The sequence below is a fragment of the Nerophis lumbriciformis genome, linkage group LG02, assembly GCF_033978685.3.
Source record: "Nerophis lumbriciformis linkage group LG02, RoL_Nlum_v2.1, whole genome shotgun sequence".
NCBI lineage: Eukaryota > Metazoa > Chordata > Actinopteri > Syngnathiformes > Syngnathidae > Nerophis > Nerophis lumbriciformis.
The window spans coordinates 38,913,197-38,933,464 of record NC_084549.2 but is presented as its reverse complement, the minus strand read 5'-3'; the positions used below and the strand labels follow the sequence as shown (position 1 = coordinate 38,933,464).

Sequence of the window (20,268 nt, the reverse complement as noted above, 5' to 3'; positions counted from 1 at the left end):
TGAGCCACCAGAAGTCTAAGAATTTGAAATTTGTCGTCACATTATTATCAGTGACAGAGGATGATTTGACCAGGAATACGTTTGGGATCAAATTGTATATGAAGCGCCTTGTCATTCAATAATTTACATTTGATATGTGCTTCTTCACACAATACGGGCCCCCCCAATGGATCGCGAAGCCCGACACAGTGCGTGTTTTGCGTTTAGGGCGGGAGGACTTGATCTCTGTGAACAGAACCTGACTGACATGACAACGGTATTATACTGACAGCGTTTCACATAAATTTTATTCAGGTGAAATCAACATTAGTTACAGCAGTATAATTTCATGTTAACGTTATGTTGACAGGGGCTGCACGATGGCAGATAGGTTAGTGCATCTGCCTCACAATACAAAGGTCCTGAGTAGTCCTGAGTTCAATCCTGGGCCCGGGATCTTTCTGTGTGGAGTTTGCATGTTCGCCCCGTGACTGCGTGGGTTCCCTCCGGGTACTCCGGCTTCCTCCCACCTCCAAAGACATGCATCTGGGGATAGGTTGATTGGCAACACTAAATTGGTCCTAGTGTGTGAATGTGAGTGTGAATGTTGTCTGTCTATCTGTGTTGGCCCTGTGATGAGGTGGCGACTTGTCAAGGGTGTACCCCGCCTTCCGCCAGAATGCAGCTGAGATAGGCTCCAGTGACCCCAAAAAAGGACAATCGGTAGAAAATGGATGGATGGATGGCACATTTCATATCACGCAAGAGGTTTAAAGTAAATGTCATTTTGTTACGTTGTTGGAGTTGTAGCGGGCTGTGCAGTCTGCATGACCAAAGATCGTATATTGAGAGAAGATGATCTATTGCATGGTGATGTAGAGCGCACACAAAGTACATTTGAAGTCAGTCATATCATCTTCTTCAGTAAGGCATATGTGTTACAATAAAGCAGCAGTGGTATGAGTAGAAGAAGGCTACTCATTCAACCCTGGAAAAAAAATCTAAATTAGTTGCAAAAATCTGACTTTTAACAACGACAGGACAACAAAATATGAATGTTCAGCCTCTACCAACTGCTTGAGACATAGTTGTCTGGTGGACCTTTTAAGTGACTGACACATTAATTCAGACAAGCAGCAACATTTGTAGAAATTCCAGCGTGTAAGCTTCATCACGAAACTTGGTCAAACATTTGTAAGCAGATATTGTGCAAAAATATATTTAGTTTTTTTTGTCATAAAATTGCTCACTTTAGAATTGATTTTGTATTTGTGGTCGTGTTGTTTTTTTGTCTGAGAGTAACTGCCGAGCAAGCCTCGTTTAATACATGTAGTGATACATTTTACCAGTAATTAACTAATTGTGACACATACAAGTCACATACAATGTGTGCAATGTTTGGTGTGTAAATGTTGTGTAATTTCTACATGTGTAAACATTTGTAGTTTATTGTATGAATATATTCACACTAAACCTTCTATTTTATTTATGTAAAATACACAATGGACGTGTTACTTTTGTTATGTTTATTTCATGTTTATTTTTTGAGTCTAACAAACCTAAATGAAGGAAGAAGTGTAAATAAATAAAACTAACAAACAAAAATAATTCAAAAGAAGGAACATCAATCCACAACAAAAACTGGAGCTTCTTTTTCTTCATGCTTTTAACTAGTTGCACATGCTTGAAACGAGTAGCGAGGGCAGATAAATGAATTTACTGACAGTGTAGTGTGAAAGCTGATTTACTTTGTAATTAAGTAAAAAAAAGTCTCAAAGAAATAGAACCTGCGGAGGCATTTTCTGATGAAACATCCAGATTTCGATGTCCGGCCTCTGAGCCCTTGAGCTCTTGAAACTGCGGCCCTCTTCATTATGCAGTTGAATAGCCCTGCTCGAAAACTTGTAGCTCATCCTCCGTATATTCAGGCTAAAAAAGAGAAGGTTCTGGATCATCGTTTGTCCCAAAGGAATCATTGTTGGCTCTCATAAAGTCTGTATGATTAGTTGTTGTTGTTGTTGACGGGAAAAGCGAACGCTGTGATGCATCTGCAAAATTAATACGCCCCTGCATGCTTAAAATGAGCAATATCTATACTATTACATGTTGTTATTGTTGTTATTATGAATGTGCCTGTTACTACATTACATATATACTTAAAGCTTGTACAGTATATAAAACATGGATGGAGGTTTTTTAGAGTGTTTTATAGACAGAATGGGGTGACTCCCATTGACTCCATTGTAAGCTGACTTTTGCTAAGGTTTATTTATGAGTTAGAATGCATAACAAAAAAAACATATATGTTCTTGTCTTACATAATAATTAAGAATAAAAGGCAAAATTCCAAAATAAGTGCAGTTCTCCTTTAAGTATTCCATCAGCTATAATATCATAAAATTATATTGCTGTCTAATATTTTTTATCTTTTATATATTTTAATTTTTTTTACTGCTGTTTCTGCACAGCCGCCAGTTTGAACAATATTTCGAGATGCACTAAATAAAGGCACAAAAGTGGTGGCAGAACAGTTTTATTCTTGATAGATCATATTTCATATGCTGAATAATTTTATTAGCATTTTGTCCTCCCAGTATTGTAGGCATTGTGATGATCAACGTATATTCTGCATATTAATGAAGACACGCTAGATGGATTGCCTTTCTTATTTTATTCACTTAAGAGACACAATCCTCAAGTTTAGTACGTTAGCTTTGCTTGTACTTTCATGTTTGCTTGTATATTAAGTCATGCAAACCTTGAGTAGATCAGGCCTTGCTTGTACAATTGAAAACAAGTACAAAAGTGGTGCAGCCGACGTGCAGACAGACAAAAGGGCATAGAAAAATGGCCAGAGCTTGAAAACCAAAACTACAAACTGGATTCAGGCGAACAAATGACACCATGGCGTGAGGCAATCCAGCAGAATCAATAACCCCAATGCAGGCGAATTGAAACTGGGAGACTAAACAGGCAAGGACTGATGAGGAGCAGTTGCTGCACGCCTTGCAAGTAAAATGACGAAGGTAACTACCAACAGTGTGACAGAGGTACATGACGATTAAGTTTGTTTTAGCACATGCCAACCTTATGTAGATCAGGCCCATACCTTGTCTGACTGTTCCGTCATGGTTTTCTTGCATACTCAAATTTCCCATCGATAAGGCAATAGTGCTGCTTATTGTCTTCCATATTGACTTGTTTGATTCTGAAGCATGTCACTACCAAACAAACTGTCCATTTGCACGTGCATGACATTAACACTACTTGGACAAACTGCCAAAAATCCGTTACCAGAGACGTTAAGGAATTGTGGGTCATTCTGTGCTGCAGAGGTATTAATTGTTTTTTTAATTTATAATTATTTTTCAAACCATTTTAATCAAACTAATATTGATGATTGATTTAGCTTGATTGAAGCGTTAATCTTGACAGCCCTAGTCAAAAGTGAATTTGTGTGTTAAGACTTTTTTTTTGGAACTCCAATGTTCCAAAAAAAAAAGACAGATACATCTAAAATGTGTTCAAATTTTTTCTATAGTGGGTCTCACTAAAGAAATTACTTACTCGTGGCCTGAAGCTGATGGTGAATGAGCTGTGGGCTCTCTGTTACACGTGTCTGACATCACTGCAGACCTACATTGACTTTCCAGGTTAACCCACTAATTTATGATTCACTTAACTTTTAAACTTGCTTTTTACTAAGCAAAAACATTTGATAAAACAACTCAATATTGTTATAATAATTGTATGTGTGCAACTTTTTTTCTTTTCCAACAGCTTATTTATCCCTGGATACTATGCACATCAGCTGTCAAGGAGAAGTGCTTTTCTTGAGACCTAAAAACTCTGGTAAGAAGAACATTCAAAAATGAAACTGAAATCAGAAAACTTAACCTGTTTGTAACATCTGTTTAAAATGTTCAGTGTTGTTAAGTCAACATTTCGTTGTTTCTGTAGGCTCTCTGGATGATTTCTATCTGGCTCCTGAATATCAAGAACATAGAATTGTAACTGAAAAGGTCTGCGAAAATGGACTGCTGCCATTTAAAATTGAACATCCAACAACTAAAGTTGTCTTTCCCTTTGAAATGTTCTGTTGCTGCCCAGGCTTGTGTTTATGGTGTGGCTGCTATCCTGTGGACCACGGCAAAGTCCTGTTTACCACCCAGTCAGAAGCTCGTAGTTCCTCACAAACTGAAGAGACTTCTGCTTGAGATGGCAAAGAGCACTCCCATCGAGAGACCTTCCATAGCCATGGCTAAAAAGGTTATATTTAGGGATGCGCTGATCGAATCGGTCAACGATTTTTATCATCCGATTTCCGTGAAAAAGTATATGACAGGCCCCAAAAGTTCCACTATCATATGTTAATAATACTCCAATGCGGGAAATAAACGGCATTTCTTACAAGTAGAGATGTCCGATAATATCGGGCTGCCGATATTATCGGCTGATAAATGCTTTAAAATGTAATATCGGAAATTATCGGTATCTGTTTCAAAAAGTAAAATGTATGACTTTTTAAAACGCCGCTGTGTACACGGACGTAGGGAGAAGTACAGAACGCCAATAAACCTTAAGGCACTTCCTTTGCATGCCGGCCCAGTCACATAATATCTACGGCTATTCACACACACAAGTGAATGCAAGCATATTTGGTTAACAGCCATACAGGTCACACTGAGGGTGGCCGTATAAACAACTTTAACACTGTTACAAATATGCGCCACACTATGAACCCACACCAAACAAAAATGACAAACAAATTTCGGCAGAACATCCGCACCGTAACACAACATAAACACAACATAACAAATACCCAGAACCCCTTGCAGCACTAAGTCTTCCGGGATGCTACAATATACACCCCCCGCTACCCCCTAACCCACCCCCATCTCCCCACCTCAACCTCCTCATGCTCTCTCAGGGATAGCATGTCCCAAATTCCAAGCTGCTGTTTTGAGGCATGTTAAAAATAATAATGCACTTTGTGACTTCAATAATAAATATGGCAGTGCCATGTTGGCATTTTTTTCCATAACTTGAGTTGATTTATTTTGGAAAACCTTGTTACATTGTTTAGTGCATCCAGCGGGGCATCACAACAAAATTAGGCATAATAATGTGTTAATTCCACGACTGTATATATCGGTATCGGTTGATATCGGAATCGGTAATTAAGAGTTGGACAATATCGGAATATCGGACATCGGCAAAAAAGCCATTATCAGACATCTCTACTTACAAGTATTATTATTACTGGTGTTCAAGGCTAAACATGTAACGCACTGAATAAGATCAAGCCAGAGCACACAAAAAGGTATGCTATTCGCTAAGACAGCCATTTAAAAATGTTATGCAATAGTGTTTGTTTTCCTTTTGTGCCCTGTTGTGGAAATATTTTTCAGAACTCTTCACATTCTCTATACAAACATACATACATACATACATACATACTGTATGTAATGTATATGTAGACATACATACATACACATGCACATATACATACCTACACTCATACATACAATCACGCCTCATCAAACATATATTAATGTTGTGTGTCCCCTCTGACCTCCTCTCCCGGCAGGGCACACTGGTAAGGCTTAACCTGTTTGGCATAACAATGTAAAAGGTTTTTATACTCCTGCACCTCCCTCCCATTTGCTCTCTTTCGTAATTCAAGTATTCATTACATGTATGTATTGTTTCATTTGAAGCCATTGTAATGTTGATTATAGAGGTAATTTTTATTATTCATTATCAATATTGTTTTTTCTATTAGTATTTTTTTTTGCTTCATTTGTAGTGTAATAATGTTTATTGTCATTTCTGTGTTGTTGCTGTCTACTTTGTTGATGGGTTCTTCTTTGTAACTTTTGGTACCATATTTGTGTTTATTGTGTTTGCTGATGTGGTCCTGTTGTTGTTGTTGTTGCCTTAATGGCTGGACAGGACATATTTTGAAAAAGCAATTTCAAATTGAGGCGTTCCGTTACCAAATAAATACTTCAATACATTACAATTAATTAGATGATTGATTTTCCACTGTACCCTCCAGTTATTCCAGCATTTGTATTGTATTTTTGCTCTGCACCATTAACATACTTTATTTGCATTAATTTCAGAGCTGCTGTGACTACTTAACGTGTCAAGGGACAAATGCTGATGATGTGTGGAAACAACTCGTCAGCAGAGTTCACCCGGTAAACTCAAGTTTGTCAGCTCATGATTTGTCCAGTCGCCCCTCGTCTAATGGTCCAATGCTTTCTTCCAGCCAGTCCCAAGATGCACTAACGGAGAAGAATTGGGTGCAGATAACACGAGGAAAACTTTGTTTAAAGAGGCTCCACATTTCAGCAGTGGTAGGACAGTTAACTTTCAAATGGTGAATTTTTGTGACTTGTGATTACAACATGGTCTAACACATCGCTCGCCATAGTAGCATTCATGTTCTAGTAGCACTCTTAAAAATCTTATAATAAGAAATTACCAACCTATTCACGCAAGTTCAACTTTGCTGCTTAAGGCTACTGTACTTTTTTTTCTTTGTGATTACAGTGCAAACTACAAAAATTTTATTTTGTGGACTGGTAGGGATATGTTTTATCAGCAACATTGCTCAGTCTGTTTACACGCACATATGCACGCTAATGAAAATGGCAGGTACAGTTATTAGATCAATGATGACTTCCACTGAGCATATCCTAAATACCGTAATTTTGATTGATTTGCGTCTTTCTTTAAAAAAAAAATGTTTCCTGTATGTATTGAATGTAATTTGGGTCAGAACTACATTTATATGTGCTATATTTCTGTAATTCCAATAATCAATGCTACACTACTTTGTGAAGTGTTTATATCATGCTCACTGAGATGACAAATGTATGCCCCCTTCAGCTTTTCATTCAACGATGGGCTTCCAGAAACCTTTCCATCCAAAGCCACACACTTCACCCCCATCTTACTGACCAATGAAAGCAAATAAAGACGTAATTCTGGAGCTGCCATTCACAAGTAAGGACATTCTGTTATTAAAGGTCTCGTATTATGCCGAATAATGTTATAACTGTAAAATGTATCCCTAGAGCCTGTTTATAGCCACCAAACGTGAGGAAAATCTATCATCTCCCTCACTTGTTTGCTCCACTTTTGAAGTATCACTCAAATTGTCGGTTTCGAAGGTCCGGATATTAATGTTGTCTTAAACGTAAACCCTCCTTGCTCCTGGACATGGTACTGCCTCTGACCTTCCCGTAGCTAGATGGGTCTGGTTTGTGTATGTAGCCACAACTTTCCAAAGGACCACTATGAGGAAAAAAAAAGTAGGCTTTGCAACACATCTTAAAATAAAGACTAAAGCTCTGCCAACTAGCCTTCAGTCATTTACAGAGGTGGGGGCTGTTAGTGTTCTAATTTTGTTTATCTTTGGCAAATGTGCTAACCCAGTATTATAGCCTGTTAAAATGTAATTGCGGGTTCGCTCAAAAATATATAATAATGCAACCAATGATGGCTCAGTCACAGAACTCTTGTTGGTGATGTTAATTGCAGCAAATAAATGACAGCAGTGCACTGGGTGCAAAAATATATACAATGCAAAAATGTGAGAAAATGAAAAGTAAATACATACGAATTAAGTATTTACAAAATGCAGGCATAAGAAAAAACATCTGCAGCTCAAAAATCACAACTCACTTTCAGCACTACTCCAGCTTTCCACAAACTACTAGCTCACCACCAACCACTCCGACTGATTGAACAGCCTCCCTTAAATAGTCCAAGACTATTTAAGGACTAACAGAGAAAAAGGGTGATCAAACTATACTTGTACACTCTATGTAACAATTCACAATATCCCATAATAGACATAATCCAGTATATATATATATATATATATATATATATATATATATATATATATATATATATATATATATATGTATGTATGTATGTATGTATGTATGTATGTATGTATGTATGTATGTATGTATGTATGTATGTATGTATGTATGTATGTATGTGTGTGTGTGTGTATATATGTATATATATATATTTGTGTGTATATATATATATATATATATTTGTATACAGTATATGTGTGTATATATATATATATATATATACATATGTGTGTGTATATATATGTGTGTATATATTTATATATATTATACATATATATATATATATATATATATATATATATATACTCTATATATATATATATATATATATATACATATATATATATATATACTCTATATATATATTTAGAGTGCCTCCCTAGGGAGGTGTTTACGGCACGTCCGACCGGTAGGAGGCCACGGGGAAGACCCAGGACACGTTGGGAAGACTATGTCTCCCGGCTGGCCTGGGAACGCCTCGGGATCCTCCGAGAGGAGCTGGACGAAGTGGCTGGGGAGAGGGAATTCTGGGCTTCCCTGCTTAGGCTGCTGCCCCCGCGACCTGACCTCGGATAAGCGGAAGAAGATGGATGGATGGATGGATATATGTATGTATGTATGTGTGTGTGTGTGTGTGTGTGTGTGTGTGTGTGTGTGTGTATATGTATTTAAAAAAAAAAAATACGGGCCATGCCGTAGCGAGGGAAACTTGGCTGCAGTTCATTCGTTAGTGATGAGCCAAGAGTAGGTAAATAGCGAGCATAAATGGACAAAGAAAAGACTACATTATGGAAATATCAGTCTCAAAGTCATGGCAAATTGTTGTCCCGATAAGAAAGGACTATTCTTCGCTGAGACGAGGCGACATCACTGCAGCAAATGCCTGCTACGCAAACAGTCGATCCGACATCAAAACATGTCAAGACACTTTCTCAAACCAATCACAAACTTTTCTGGCTTCAAAATAAAAGCGATACACTATGCATCCGGTTTACCTACATTAACAAAATAAAAAATATCTTACATTCTGATCATTATTTGTCATAGATGTTTTGTAATGTTATTCTGTGATATTTGCAACAAAAAATGCTAGTACGTCAGTTGAGGAATATTTGTGGGGGGTGGATTTTGTGGCTCGCTGAAATATTGTGTAAATGATTTTATAACATGTTCTGGTAGTCTTTAATTACAGAGTGATCCACAGGCTTAATATTACATGTTGCTGTGCAGCAATATGAAGACCTTTAACTTGTACAACATGTAATGTACAGAACATCAGAAGCATTTATTCAGGTAGACCGATCACAGATTACATGACCAAACATCTTTTACAATCAAAGCATTATCGTAACAATACACATTTTGTGTTATTGTGTGTAACTGGTATCGAAACATGGAAATGTAGTTTTTCCTCTGAACGCAAATATTCCTAAAGCAAGAATACAAATTTTGTCAACAAAATCCAAAATCTGGCAAGACACCATCACGTTTTTTTGTTGTTTTTTTCATTAAAAGCATGCTTGTCCTATTTGTTTTGAGCTGTTTTAAAAAAGCATGTTTAAAACACATTTCATTAAAGCACATTATTTGTCCAATCTTGGTGTTAAAACCTTAAAATTATCTGTCTAAGAAACACTTAATGATAAAAAATGATCCATCTGCGATTAATCACGATTCATTTTGAGTTAACTATAAACAAAATGCGTTCATCGCGATGAAATATTTTAATCGTTTGACAGCCTTAATACATATATTTGTGTGTGTGTGTGTGTGTGTATATATATATGTATGTGTGTGTGTGTGTGTGTGTGTGTGTGTGTGTGTGTATGTATATACAAACCCCGTTTCCATATGAGTTGGGAAATTGTGTTAGATGTAAATATAAACGGAATACAATGATTTGCAAATCATTTTCAACCCATATTCTGTTGAATATGCTACAAAGACAACATATTTGATGTTCAAAATGATAAACATTTTTTTTTTTTTGCAAATAATCATTAACTTTAGAATTTGATGCCAGCAACACATGACAAAGAAGTTGGGAAAGGTGGCAATAAATACTGATAAAGTTGAGGAATGCTCATCAAACACTTATTTGGAACATCCCACAGGTGTGCAGGCAAATTGGGAACAGGTGGATGCCATGATTGGGTATAAAAACAGCTTCCCAAAAAATGCTCAGTCTGTCACAAGAAAGGATGGGGCGAGGTACACCCCTTTGTCCACAACTGCATGAGCAAATAGTCAAGCAGTTTAACAACAACATTTCTCAAAGTGCAATTGCAAGACATTTAGGGATTTCAACATCTACGGTCCGTAATATCATCAAAAGGTTCAGAGAATCTGGAGAAATCACTCCACGTAAGCGGCATGACTGGAAACCAACATTGAATGACCGTGACTTTCGATCCCTCAGACGGCACTGTATCAAAAACCGACATCAATCTCTAAAGGATATCACCACATGGGCTCAGGAACACTTCAGAAAACCACTGTCACTAAATACAGTTTGTCGCTACATCTGTAAGTGCAAGTTAAAGCTCTACTATGCAAAGCGAAAGCCATTTATCAACAACATCCAGAAACGCAGCCGGCTTCTCTGGGCCCGAGATCATCTAAGATGGACTGATGCATAGTGGAAAAGTGTTCTGTGGTCTGGTGAGTCCACATTTCAAATTGTTTTTGGAAATACTCGACATCGTGTCATCCGGACCAAAGAGGAAGCGAACCATCCAGACTGTTATCGGCGCAAAGTTCAAAAGCCAGCATCTGTGATGGGGGGTGCATTAGTGCCCAAGGCATGGGTAACTTACACATCTGTGAAGGCACCATTAATGCTGAAAAGTACATACAGGTTTTGGAACAACATATGCTGCCATCTAAGCGCCGTCTTTTTCATGGACGCCCCTGCTTATTTCAGCAAAACAATGCTAAGCCACATTCAGCACGTGTTACAACAGCGTGGCTACGTAAAAAAAGAGTGCGGGTACTTTCCTGGCTCGCCTGCAGTCCAGACCTGTCTCCCATCGAAAATGTGTGGCGCATTATGAAGCGTAAAATACGACAGCGGAGACCACCAGACTGTTGAACGACTGAAGCTCTACATAAAACAAGAATGGGAAAGAATTCCACTTTCAAAGCTTCAACAAATAGTTTCCTAAGTTCCCAATCATTTACTGAGTGTTGTTAAAAGAAAAGGTGATGTAACACAGTGGTGAACATGCCCTTTCCCAACTACTTTGGCACGTGTTGCAGCCATGAAATTCTAAGTTAATTATTATTTGCAAAAAAAAAAAAAAAAAAAAGTTTATGAGTTTGAAAATCAAATATCTTATGGGTTGAAAATGATTTGCAAATCATTGTATTCCGTTTATATTTACATCTAACACAATTTCCCAACTCATATGGAAACGGGGTTTGTAGATGCTGTATTGGGACAGATGCACTAAGAGTTTGAGCAGAAACATGTTGTATAGAAATTAACCATACACAATAACACATCAACAAAATGCTGTGTCACATGAATGTTTTTTGTAGTAATACCTTTGTGACATGAAAAAAACACAAGTAATGTAAAAAATACATGGCGTTTACTTTTTATATCAAAATAAAACACAAAGCAGTTTGGCTAATGACGATGAAGTGCCTCCTTGTGGTTCAGCACAACAGTTTGGCCAACACAAATAAAGAGGAGTGACACCTCTCACATCGCATACACAATCTTCACAGCCTTCGTTCAGTTCGATGCGATGACAAAACATTTTAGCTAGTATTGATGTTATTTGAACACTGATACAGTTTGCAGTTAAATAAAAGACGAGAGAGCATCCCAGTAAACAAACTAAAGACTTTATAAACAAGTTGTAAAGATGTTCACGACACATCGCCTGATGCATGTTTCCTCACCTCATTAACTCTGTCACAGCTGATGGATGCTGTATTGAGAAAATAAAAGCAGCATCAAATAGTTTTCTCCTTCGCTGTATACTTTTTGTGTGGGGACAAGTGTGTCTGTCTCCAATATTGTCCACACCTGTCTCCATCTAAACACAGCAGTGCGCTCTTAAACGCACGTCGGGAAGCGAGGGAAAATTATGTTAAACCAAGCACTTGGCTCTGTTTACTCCGAGCGGAAATCTCCGGAGCAAAGTCTGTGTAGTTAGTCCGCCATGATTATCAAGCCAAACGATGCTAGTGCGCATGCGCCTGACTTCGTGTTGCCTAAAATGCATTAATAAATGACGTTTTTTTCGGTAAATTACTAACCATCTGGAATTATTTCGCAAATTATCATCCCGTTTATTGTTACATTCCTAGTCCATTAGCAAGTAAAAAGTCAAACGCAGTCACGGCATGTTCTTGCCGCAGATGCTGGTCAATTTTTTTAGGGCATTACGGCAAATGACGAGGGCGGTCGTGGCATGTTAAATTCGAGCCCTGTTTATTTATATATATATATATATATATATATATATATATATATATATATATATATATATATATATATATATATATATATATATATATATATAAATATTATATATAAATAGCCTTCTAAAGGCACTTATTACACTTATAACTCCATAACTTAATAACAAGTCCAAATTTAGACCACTTTGTCCCGTCCATTGGTCACGTGACCATCCAGAAGCATGCCACAATGCGCTTATATGGCGTCAAGATGTTCCACGTCCTTTTGGCTGGACTCCACGTGACGCGATGACAACAGCACACTGCTTGGTAAGTCTATTGTGTGTGCGCTTTTGTGTGTGTAGTTTTTGTGTGCACCCGACTACACTCCACTAGAAAGTTATAATGTCCAAATAGGGGGGGGATTTGCAAATCATTGTATTCTGTTTTTATTTATAATTCAAACAATGTGCCAACTTTACTGGTTTTGGGTTTTGTACATTGTTGAAATCAAATATTGGCAAAGTCCAAATGACCACCTCCGTGTGTTGCCAAAGTATCCACAGCCTGCTTCAAGCCATGAAGTAGGCTTGAAGCAGTCCTTATCCACATCAAGTTCACTCTTGATGCATCTCATATTTGCCATGTAAATGGTGTATGTCTTCTTTTTTTTTGCGGAAGCAAGCTTAATACATGAGGCCCCTGGTCAGTGCATGACCTTCTCTTCCTGAAGCTAGCTTGTTGAGTTCGGAGATGTGGGTGAACCGCATCTTTCATTTTGTTTAGGAGAACTCTGTTGAAGATTTAAGATGAGTTTGATGGCAGTGTTATCCCCCTGTAGGAACTAAGGCGATCCTTCGTTGGAAGCTTTATGATTTGGCCCTCCTTCCACTCAGATGGAAAGTCCTCCTCCCAAATGTTTTGGAATGGGTGGTAGAGCATTTCCACAGTGGTCACTTCATCTGCTTTCAAAGCTTCTGCCAGCATGGTATCTTCCCGTTTCTCAATTGATTTATGGCCTTGTACATTGTTTCCTTCTTTGAAACGTCACATATGATAGAAAGGTCACTTTTGGCTGGTTGGATTTTTCGTAGGTTTGATGGAGAAGGTCTATTCGAGAGATTTTCTTAATGCTCAACCCTTCCAAGCTTTTGCTGTTCTATACCGGGAATATTGTTCTCTTCTTTATCCCTCAATGGCCTCTCTGGTTGGCTAAACTTGCCTGAGAGCTTTATGATGTTAGTATACAGCTCCCTCAAGTTACCTTTTTGTGCTGCCTCTTCTGCCTCTGCTGCCAGTGCCTCCAAGTAATTTATCTTATCTGCCCTTATGCCCCCTCATAACTATTCTATTAGCTCTGAATTCTGTTCTTGGGCATTGGCCTTTATAGCATGTGTGCAGCTATTATTTATTTCTGCCTTCTTCCTTTTCCTCTCCTGTATTCTTCCGAAGGTTCTTGCTGAGATCCATTATTTTCTCCCCTTCTTCTTGTAACCTATAGCACTTTCTGACATGTTGATATTATTACCTCTTTATTGCTATGCCACTTCTCAATAATGGTCTCGCCCTCGATCATGCTGTTGCAGAATCTGGGTGTTTTTAGGGAGCATGGTCCTGAAGTCTTCTGGCCTGGCTGTTTCTTTTAGAGCAGTGATGTACCTCTGATTTGCCCTTCCCAGTTCCGCCTCAGAAGATGGTGATCTGAAGCAACATCTGCTCTGCTTTTGACCTGTAAATCTTTAACAGAACTTCTGAACACAGTGAGGTTTCAGGGGGCCCATGAGAGCCAGAGGGATTTCCATATTCATCATCAGCCGTTGTCAGTCCACTACTGGACGAAAGCCTCAGCAGGTTTCTGCCATAGTGAACGATCTCTAGCTGCTCCCTGCCACTGCACTGTTCCCTCTGGAACTGCTGGGGACTGGGGGCCGTCTTCTTGGCGTACTTTTCATGCTGGTTATTAGCCTACACCTTCCACGCTGGCTTGGTGCGGGTTGGAAGGGGTATTTTATATCAGAGATCCTTCTCCTAGACTAATTGCCTTACTAGGCTGTTGAACTTAGTCTGTCCTGTTGGTTGTCCGCGCCCCAATTACCCAGGGACCCGCTCAGCTTTATGGCGCTGACCGCCCGCCAGTCACAAGAGAAGGTGCAAACGGTTCTTTGTGTGCATTTTATAGACGTTAGTTGGGACTCACTAAACCCACACACAACCTCCCATCTCATACCTGGATGTAGTTTAACGTCATACCCAGGACGCATTTCCATATTAGGGTCTTTATAATTGCTTGAACATTACCACAAACCTCCAGCTAGGTGGCAGCAGTGCTAGAATAATTCACCAGGCTAATCAAGAAATATAAAGAAGTATACATAGCCCTTGGGTGCACGTAAATTATGTAGCTAATGAGAATATTAGGTATAATAACCTTAAGAAGAATAAGCTGTTTATTTGGAACAAGTGCTAGTCAACAACTAACTTGACACATAAAGAGATTAATAAATACATATATAGTTATTAATATAAAATCTCTTAACAACCCTAAAATCTACATCATCACTGTGTTCTCAAAATGATTGATGCCTAAAAGTGGCTCTGTAAAAGAAGACAAAAAGGTGTCATACAGTAAATAATAAAACGCATAATACTTGTCCGAAAATGATGAGACCTTATTCACAACTGTATTCTGATGAGACATTCATAGCTAACAATGATATTATCCCAACTGACAATGCCCTGTTCACACTTGTAGACACTTAAATAAGCATGAAATACATGTGAATGAAGCAGTGTTCATTAATAATGTTGCCTGTGCGCTTTTTAAAAGTCTGGGTGAATGCTGAGAAGTGTCTGACCACTTTGAGGGTGCTTGTCAAGCCTCTTCTGCATTGTAGATGACATGTAAAGGTGTATAAATAAATAAATAAATTTAAGCAACATATGTATGCATATATATGTCTCTTCATTTATATAGAGAATTGACGCCTGTCTTGCAGAGGTCTTTCAGTTTATCCTCTGTAATGGTAATGTGCAGGCAATGTTTAATTAGCTGCTATAGTACCATTTTTGCTGATCAATCTTCATCACACAGTGGATCTGTTTACAGAAACCGAGTCATCACAGCTGTTTGCTTTTGTCTTGTCAACTTGTCAGAAGGCAACATGGCTGTTGGATTGTAAGAGAATACTTTTTCTCCTCCTGTGGACTTGAGCTTCATCGCCTACCCATTGAGCGCTACTTCATTTAACACTGGTACAGAGCAATTTTTTCTCTATTTTCATACTGAATAAATACATGCAATCTAATTGTAAAAAAAACAAAAAAAAACAATGTTTTCTATGTACAGTGTACAAGATGGTGATTTAGGATGGAGAGAGTGTTTACTGTAACTGTCAATGAAAGTTTAAATGCGCAAGTAGCTCAACATAAAACTATAAAAAAATTCACTTTTCTGATTGGAAAAACTTCAAGATTTTTTGCACTATAAAATGCTTAAAAGCATTTTTAGGTCAGAAGATACCAATGTTTAGACGAGCAATACTGGCCCAACATATATTTTCTTATTCATCACAATGGTGTTTGATGGGTTTGACATCCAGTCTCACAAGGTTTACCAAACACATTAGTGCCGTACCTCAATTTACGAGCTTAATTGGTTCTGTGACAGAGTTTTTAACTCAGAACACCTGTATCTAAAATCAATGAATTAATTTTAATCAATTTAATTGGTGCTTGCCCCCGCACCAACCCCCCCCAACGAATGGCGGGAATGCTTGTAACTCGAATGTTTGCTTGAAACCTAGAGCATAAACATTACCAGTACCTCAGAGACAGCTATTATCTCAAAACACTCTTAAATTGGGGCACCGCTGTAGAAAAAAATATAATCTTAATGCTTTGTGTACTGGAACAAAAAAGAGACTTCTGCAGATTGTTCCAAAAAATATTGAAAGCATCGAATTTTCCAAATTGTCTTAGTAAAAAGATTACAATTCCTGCTTAAATAAGGTGCTCTACTACTGTTTGATCAAATATTTGTGGTGTATAATTTAAAGGCGCATTTAAAGCACTCATTAATGCACTGTACTTATTGAAGATATATGTCAGTTGATAGATGAAAAATATTTTTAAATAGCTTTTTGATTAACTGATCTTTATCTATTGATCTCCCTGAAACTTCACTGTTTCAGGTTATTTAGGAAAAACGTTGTGTGCATGTGTTAAACCTTAAAATATATGCACACAAGTTGAAGTTGTGTTTAATGAATCTGTTGCACTGAATGTATGGCTTAGGCAAGCTTCAGTATGTGAGAAACGGAAATATTGTAAGGACTGGTAGTGCCGCAGAGCCCTGAGCTGTTTTTAGTCTGTTTTTAGTCATTCGGTTCTCTGCCGCAGACTGAAGTCACAAGATGTATGATAAAATGCAGTCCAATGCATCATAGTGAAATCCATCAATGTTGACAAAAGGACACACACATAATGCATCTGTGGTCTGTTAATGTTGTTCTAAAAATGTGTTAGACATGGGTTCTATTTTAGCTCTTGTGACTGGAAAGGAAAATATACTACAGGAAAGGAGTTCAGCTTGAATTGCTTTTATGCTCATCACTTGCACAGTGAATGCATTGTGTATTTCAAAAAGAGACACTCACCCAGGGCAAGTCGATTTCACCGTTTTGCTGGGGGCTTTTTTACCACACGTGATTCCGTCAACTCTCTTTTTTTTTTTCCCCTCACTAGCCCATCTCGCCGCGCTCTTCTTCTGAACACAGACATGGACGGTTTGGACGCAAGGATCACAGAGGGAAGAGACCACTCAGCTGGGGCCAGCGATGAAAGTCTCTCTGAAGCTGAGTGTCAGTCCCAGGTAAAGAAAACGTTGCATGATGTCTATGATGAGCAGATGGGTCCAGACTGCTCAGAAGAGATAGAGCACAGCGATTCTCTAATATCAGAGGAACTCCTCTCAAGTGGACCCAAAGCAGATGGACCATACATGTACTTCAGGCCCACTTGGGCCCTGGCTTTCTTTGGAGAGGACTGTTTTAACCCAGAAGTGATCCAGTATGCTTTGAGTCTCGGCCAGTACACAGGATCACCATGTCTGGCTGTGAAATCACAGGTGAGTGAAGCAGATATGCACTGATTGGCTTTTTGGCTTATATAATTGTGGTTACAAAAATAGTCTAAATACACAATATTTCATGTTTAAAAAAGACAAATGTGGACCAATGTAATCATTTCATAATTGAATCGTACATTCACATATATACATACTGTACATACATAGTTACATGATATCAACTAATAATAACCTATAACGCATTATATACCTGCTGGTTTTCGACCATTGTATTTATTCCCCATCTTTTGGACCTTTGCAAAAATGTAAATAAATAATGGAATTATGCAGAAAGTTGGGAAACCTTTAGGCCAAATGAGATGAGCGCATGTGGGGGCCTTAAAGATAATTGGCATATTATTCTCTCCAAACTGGGTCTGCATATTAAAACAGTTGAACTTGGCCCTTGGCATAGTAAGTCATTATAATTTGCAGGGGAATATTAATGAATCTTAGTGTTTGCACACTTTGATGGCCCACTTCTCCCTTTAGAAGGCCTTAAAATAACAGCTCACAACACATCTTGCGAGTCACTCTTGCAATTTCTCCTGCCGTTTACTTCAAAGGATCTGTTGCATTTAGTTGCTATGGTGAAGAGAAAGAAAAACCCATAAAATATCACTGAAACACCCGAAGGCACTGTTACAGAATTTTTTGATGCCGTGTTGCTTTTGTTCAATAGGAACTGCAACAGCAGCTGACAATCGAAACAAAGACTCTCAAGAAAACAAGGAATTTCTATCAAAAACTATGCCAGCAAGAGAAAAAAAACAAAGGTTAGCAAGTAACCCATTTTGTGCATCAAATAGTATAGTGTGTCTCATAAAAAATAAATGTATCCCAAAGGTTCAGAGAACAAAGTGATGCTGTCCAAACTCAAGTCTGAGCTTGACGAACTGAGAGCTAAAGTGATCTTCTTGGATGATGTCAAGAAATACCTCGAGGTGCCGTCGAAGTACTCCAACTCCCAACACAGAAATGTCAACTAACATTGTGTGTGCATTCAAATTATTTCTTTCTCTATTTCTGCAGACTCAGATTGTGGCTCAGTGGGGTTTAGACGTGTCATTACTGCCCTCTTTGGCTACTTGTGGGCCAAACACTTTGGCTCTCCAAAGCTCTGAGGACACATCCGTCTTGAACTTTGCAACTTGCAAAGGAAAAAGACATCTGCAAGCTGGAACGCCTCTCGGCCTCATGACATACCTTTATGGAAGGTATCTTTTTACAGTACTTAATGTAATCCCTTTGAGAATATTCACATTTCACACTGCTGTATATGTTGTGTTGCATGCATTACACCACAAAAAGAGCAAATTCTCACATGTAGTTATGAAAGAGATGTCAAACTATATGTGATATGCTTGTGAAGAGTTTGGGAGCTTGGTGCCTTGCTTATAGGCACCTCAGTAATGGTCAGGAAGCAGTCACCTCTGACACTTTTAAATCCCCTACTCACTGAAAACTGAATTATGAAAACAATGTCTTCCTTTGATAAAGAAATGCTGCTTCGGAGGGGTACATCCAGCAGTTCCTGTATACATATCGCTTTTTTTGCACTCCGGAGCAATTACTGCAGTTTATTATGGAGAAATTCATCAGTGCTGTAAGGTATGCTACTACAACACACACAGTATAATACAGGCTTCAATTACAAAAATTACATACTCATTTAATAACACTGTTTTGTTTTCACCGACAGAGGAGGTCCAGACATGTCAGAAAATAGTACTAACATCTTTCACCGCAGTTTGGATCTGCTACACTTATGGATTATAGACAGTAAACTAATCGACTTCACACCAAAGTCCACCATTGTGGATGTTTTAGAAAACTTTCTTCATACTGAGGTAATAACACAAATAAATATTTTGGTCAATAGCTGCTGGTTTTGGGATAAGGAGTCTGCAAACATTTTGCTGTGAACTTTACGTCTTAGCTTGCCAACCCCTGGATTCAAATATTAAAATGTTTCTGATAGGAATGCATGATTTTTTTTTCAAGCCGATATCGATATGCATAACTTCTGGCTTCTCAATACCGATAGCTATAACTAATTTATTTGTAATGGGTTTTTTTCAATTGAACTGTAGTTTGTGTACACCTCTTCTTTGTGGCTAGCTTTGAGGCGTCTTTGTCGGCTTTCAAAACACTGTCGTAGCGATGCTGGCATTCCAGGGAGCTGATAAGATTTGATGTGTTAAAGTTTGATGTATGTTTCCCTCTTGCGGAATGTTTGCAGAACATTTGGTGTAAATAGCAAGCAAAATGTCTTCCTCAGAAACGGTGAAGATATCCCACACGATGGAAGACATGTTTGTTTACAATAAGCTCAGGGGACGTTTATGACCTCCTACAAGGTAGGAGAAAAGAGCGCTTCTTCTACTTACTCTAAAGGAGCGTTCACATATTGCCGGTTTGGCAATTCTCAAACCACTGTGAAACCATTTTTCAGTGATGGCGCAAAGCCTGTTTTAACAAGTTTTGAACACAGCGCCAATGCAGATATGCACGGTAGTACTATGGATTTCTACGATAGACGGCGGAGTCCCTCTACTCCACATCATCTACAGTGCCTACGTGTTGCTCTTTGAAGAGTCTGTAAAGTTTCCCTGTTAAACTCTGCCACCACCGTGTAATCACCGCCTTCAAGTCGTGAAGGTCTAGGAAAAAGTGGTGAGTGGCAGATTATAGCGGTGTATTATCGTAGACTCTACGGAAGCTGCCATTCTTTACCCTGCGAAAGGTGTTTTGAATTTCAAGCCATTGCAGGCCACCGAGACCACTGCGAGAAGTTTAATTTCATGGCGGATGAGTGACAAATGACCAGGTTTTGTGTTCAATGTT

The 20,268-nt window shown here is 38.4% G+C and overlaps 1 protein-coding gene across 1 annotated transcript in view; it reads left to right on the top strand.

The window, feature by feature from the left end:
• The window catches only part of kndc1 (kinase non-catalytic C-lobe domain containing 1), a 58,567-nt gene that overhangs the window by 21,751 nt on the left and 16,548 nt on the right, over window positions 1–20,268 (top strand). The window contains exons 8-20 of the mRNA XM_061979384.2: window positions 3,521–3,632; window positions 3,760–3,831; window positions 3,940–4,001; window positions 4,090–4,248; window positions 6,108–6,185; window positions 6,257–6,344; window positions 6,880–6,946; window positions 17,040–17,421; window positions 18,104–18,197; window positions 18,268–18,365; window positions 18,454–18,638; window positions 18,922–19,032; window positions 19,124–19,271. Of these exons, the coding sequence (XP_061835368.1) occupies window positions 3,521–3,632; window positions 3,760–3,831; window positions 3,940–4,001; window positions 4,090–4,248; window positions 6,108–6,185; window positions 6,257–6,344; window positions 6,880–6,946; window positions 17,040–17,421; window positions 18,104–18,197; window positions 18,268–18,365; window positions 18,454–18,638; window positions 18,922–19,032; window positions 19,124–19,271 (1,656 nt within the window). The remainder of the gene's footprint in view (window positions 1–3,520; window positions 3,633–3,759; window positions 3,832–3,939; window positions 4,002–4,089; window positions 4,249–6,107; window positions 6,186–6,256; window positions 6,345–6,879; window positions 6,947–17,039; window positions 17,422–18,103; window positions 18,198–18,267; window positions 18,366–18,453; window positions 18,639–18,921; window positions 19,033–19,123; window positions 19,272–20,268) is intronic.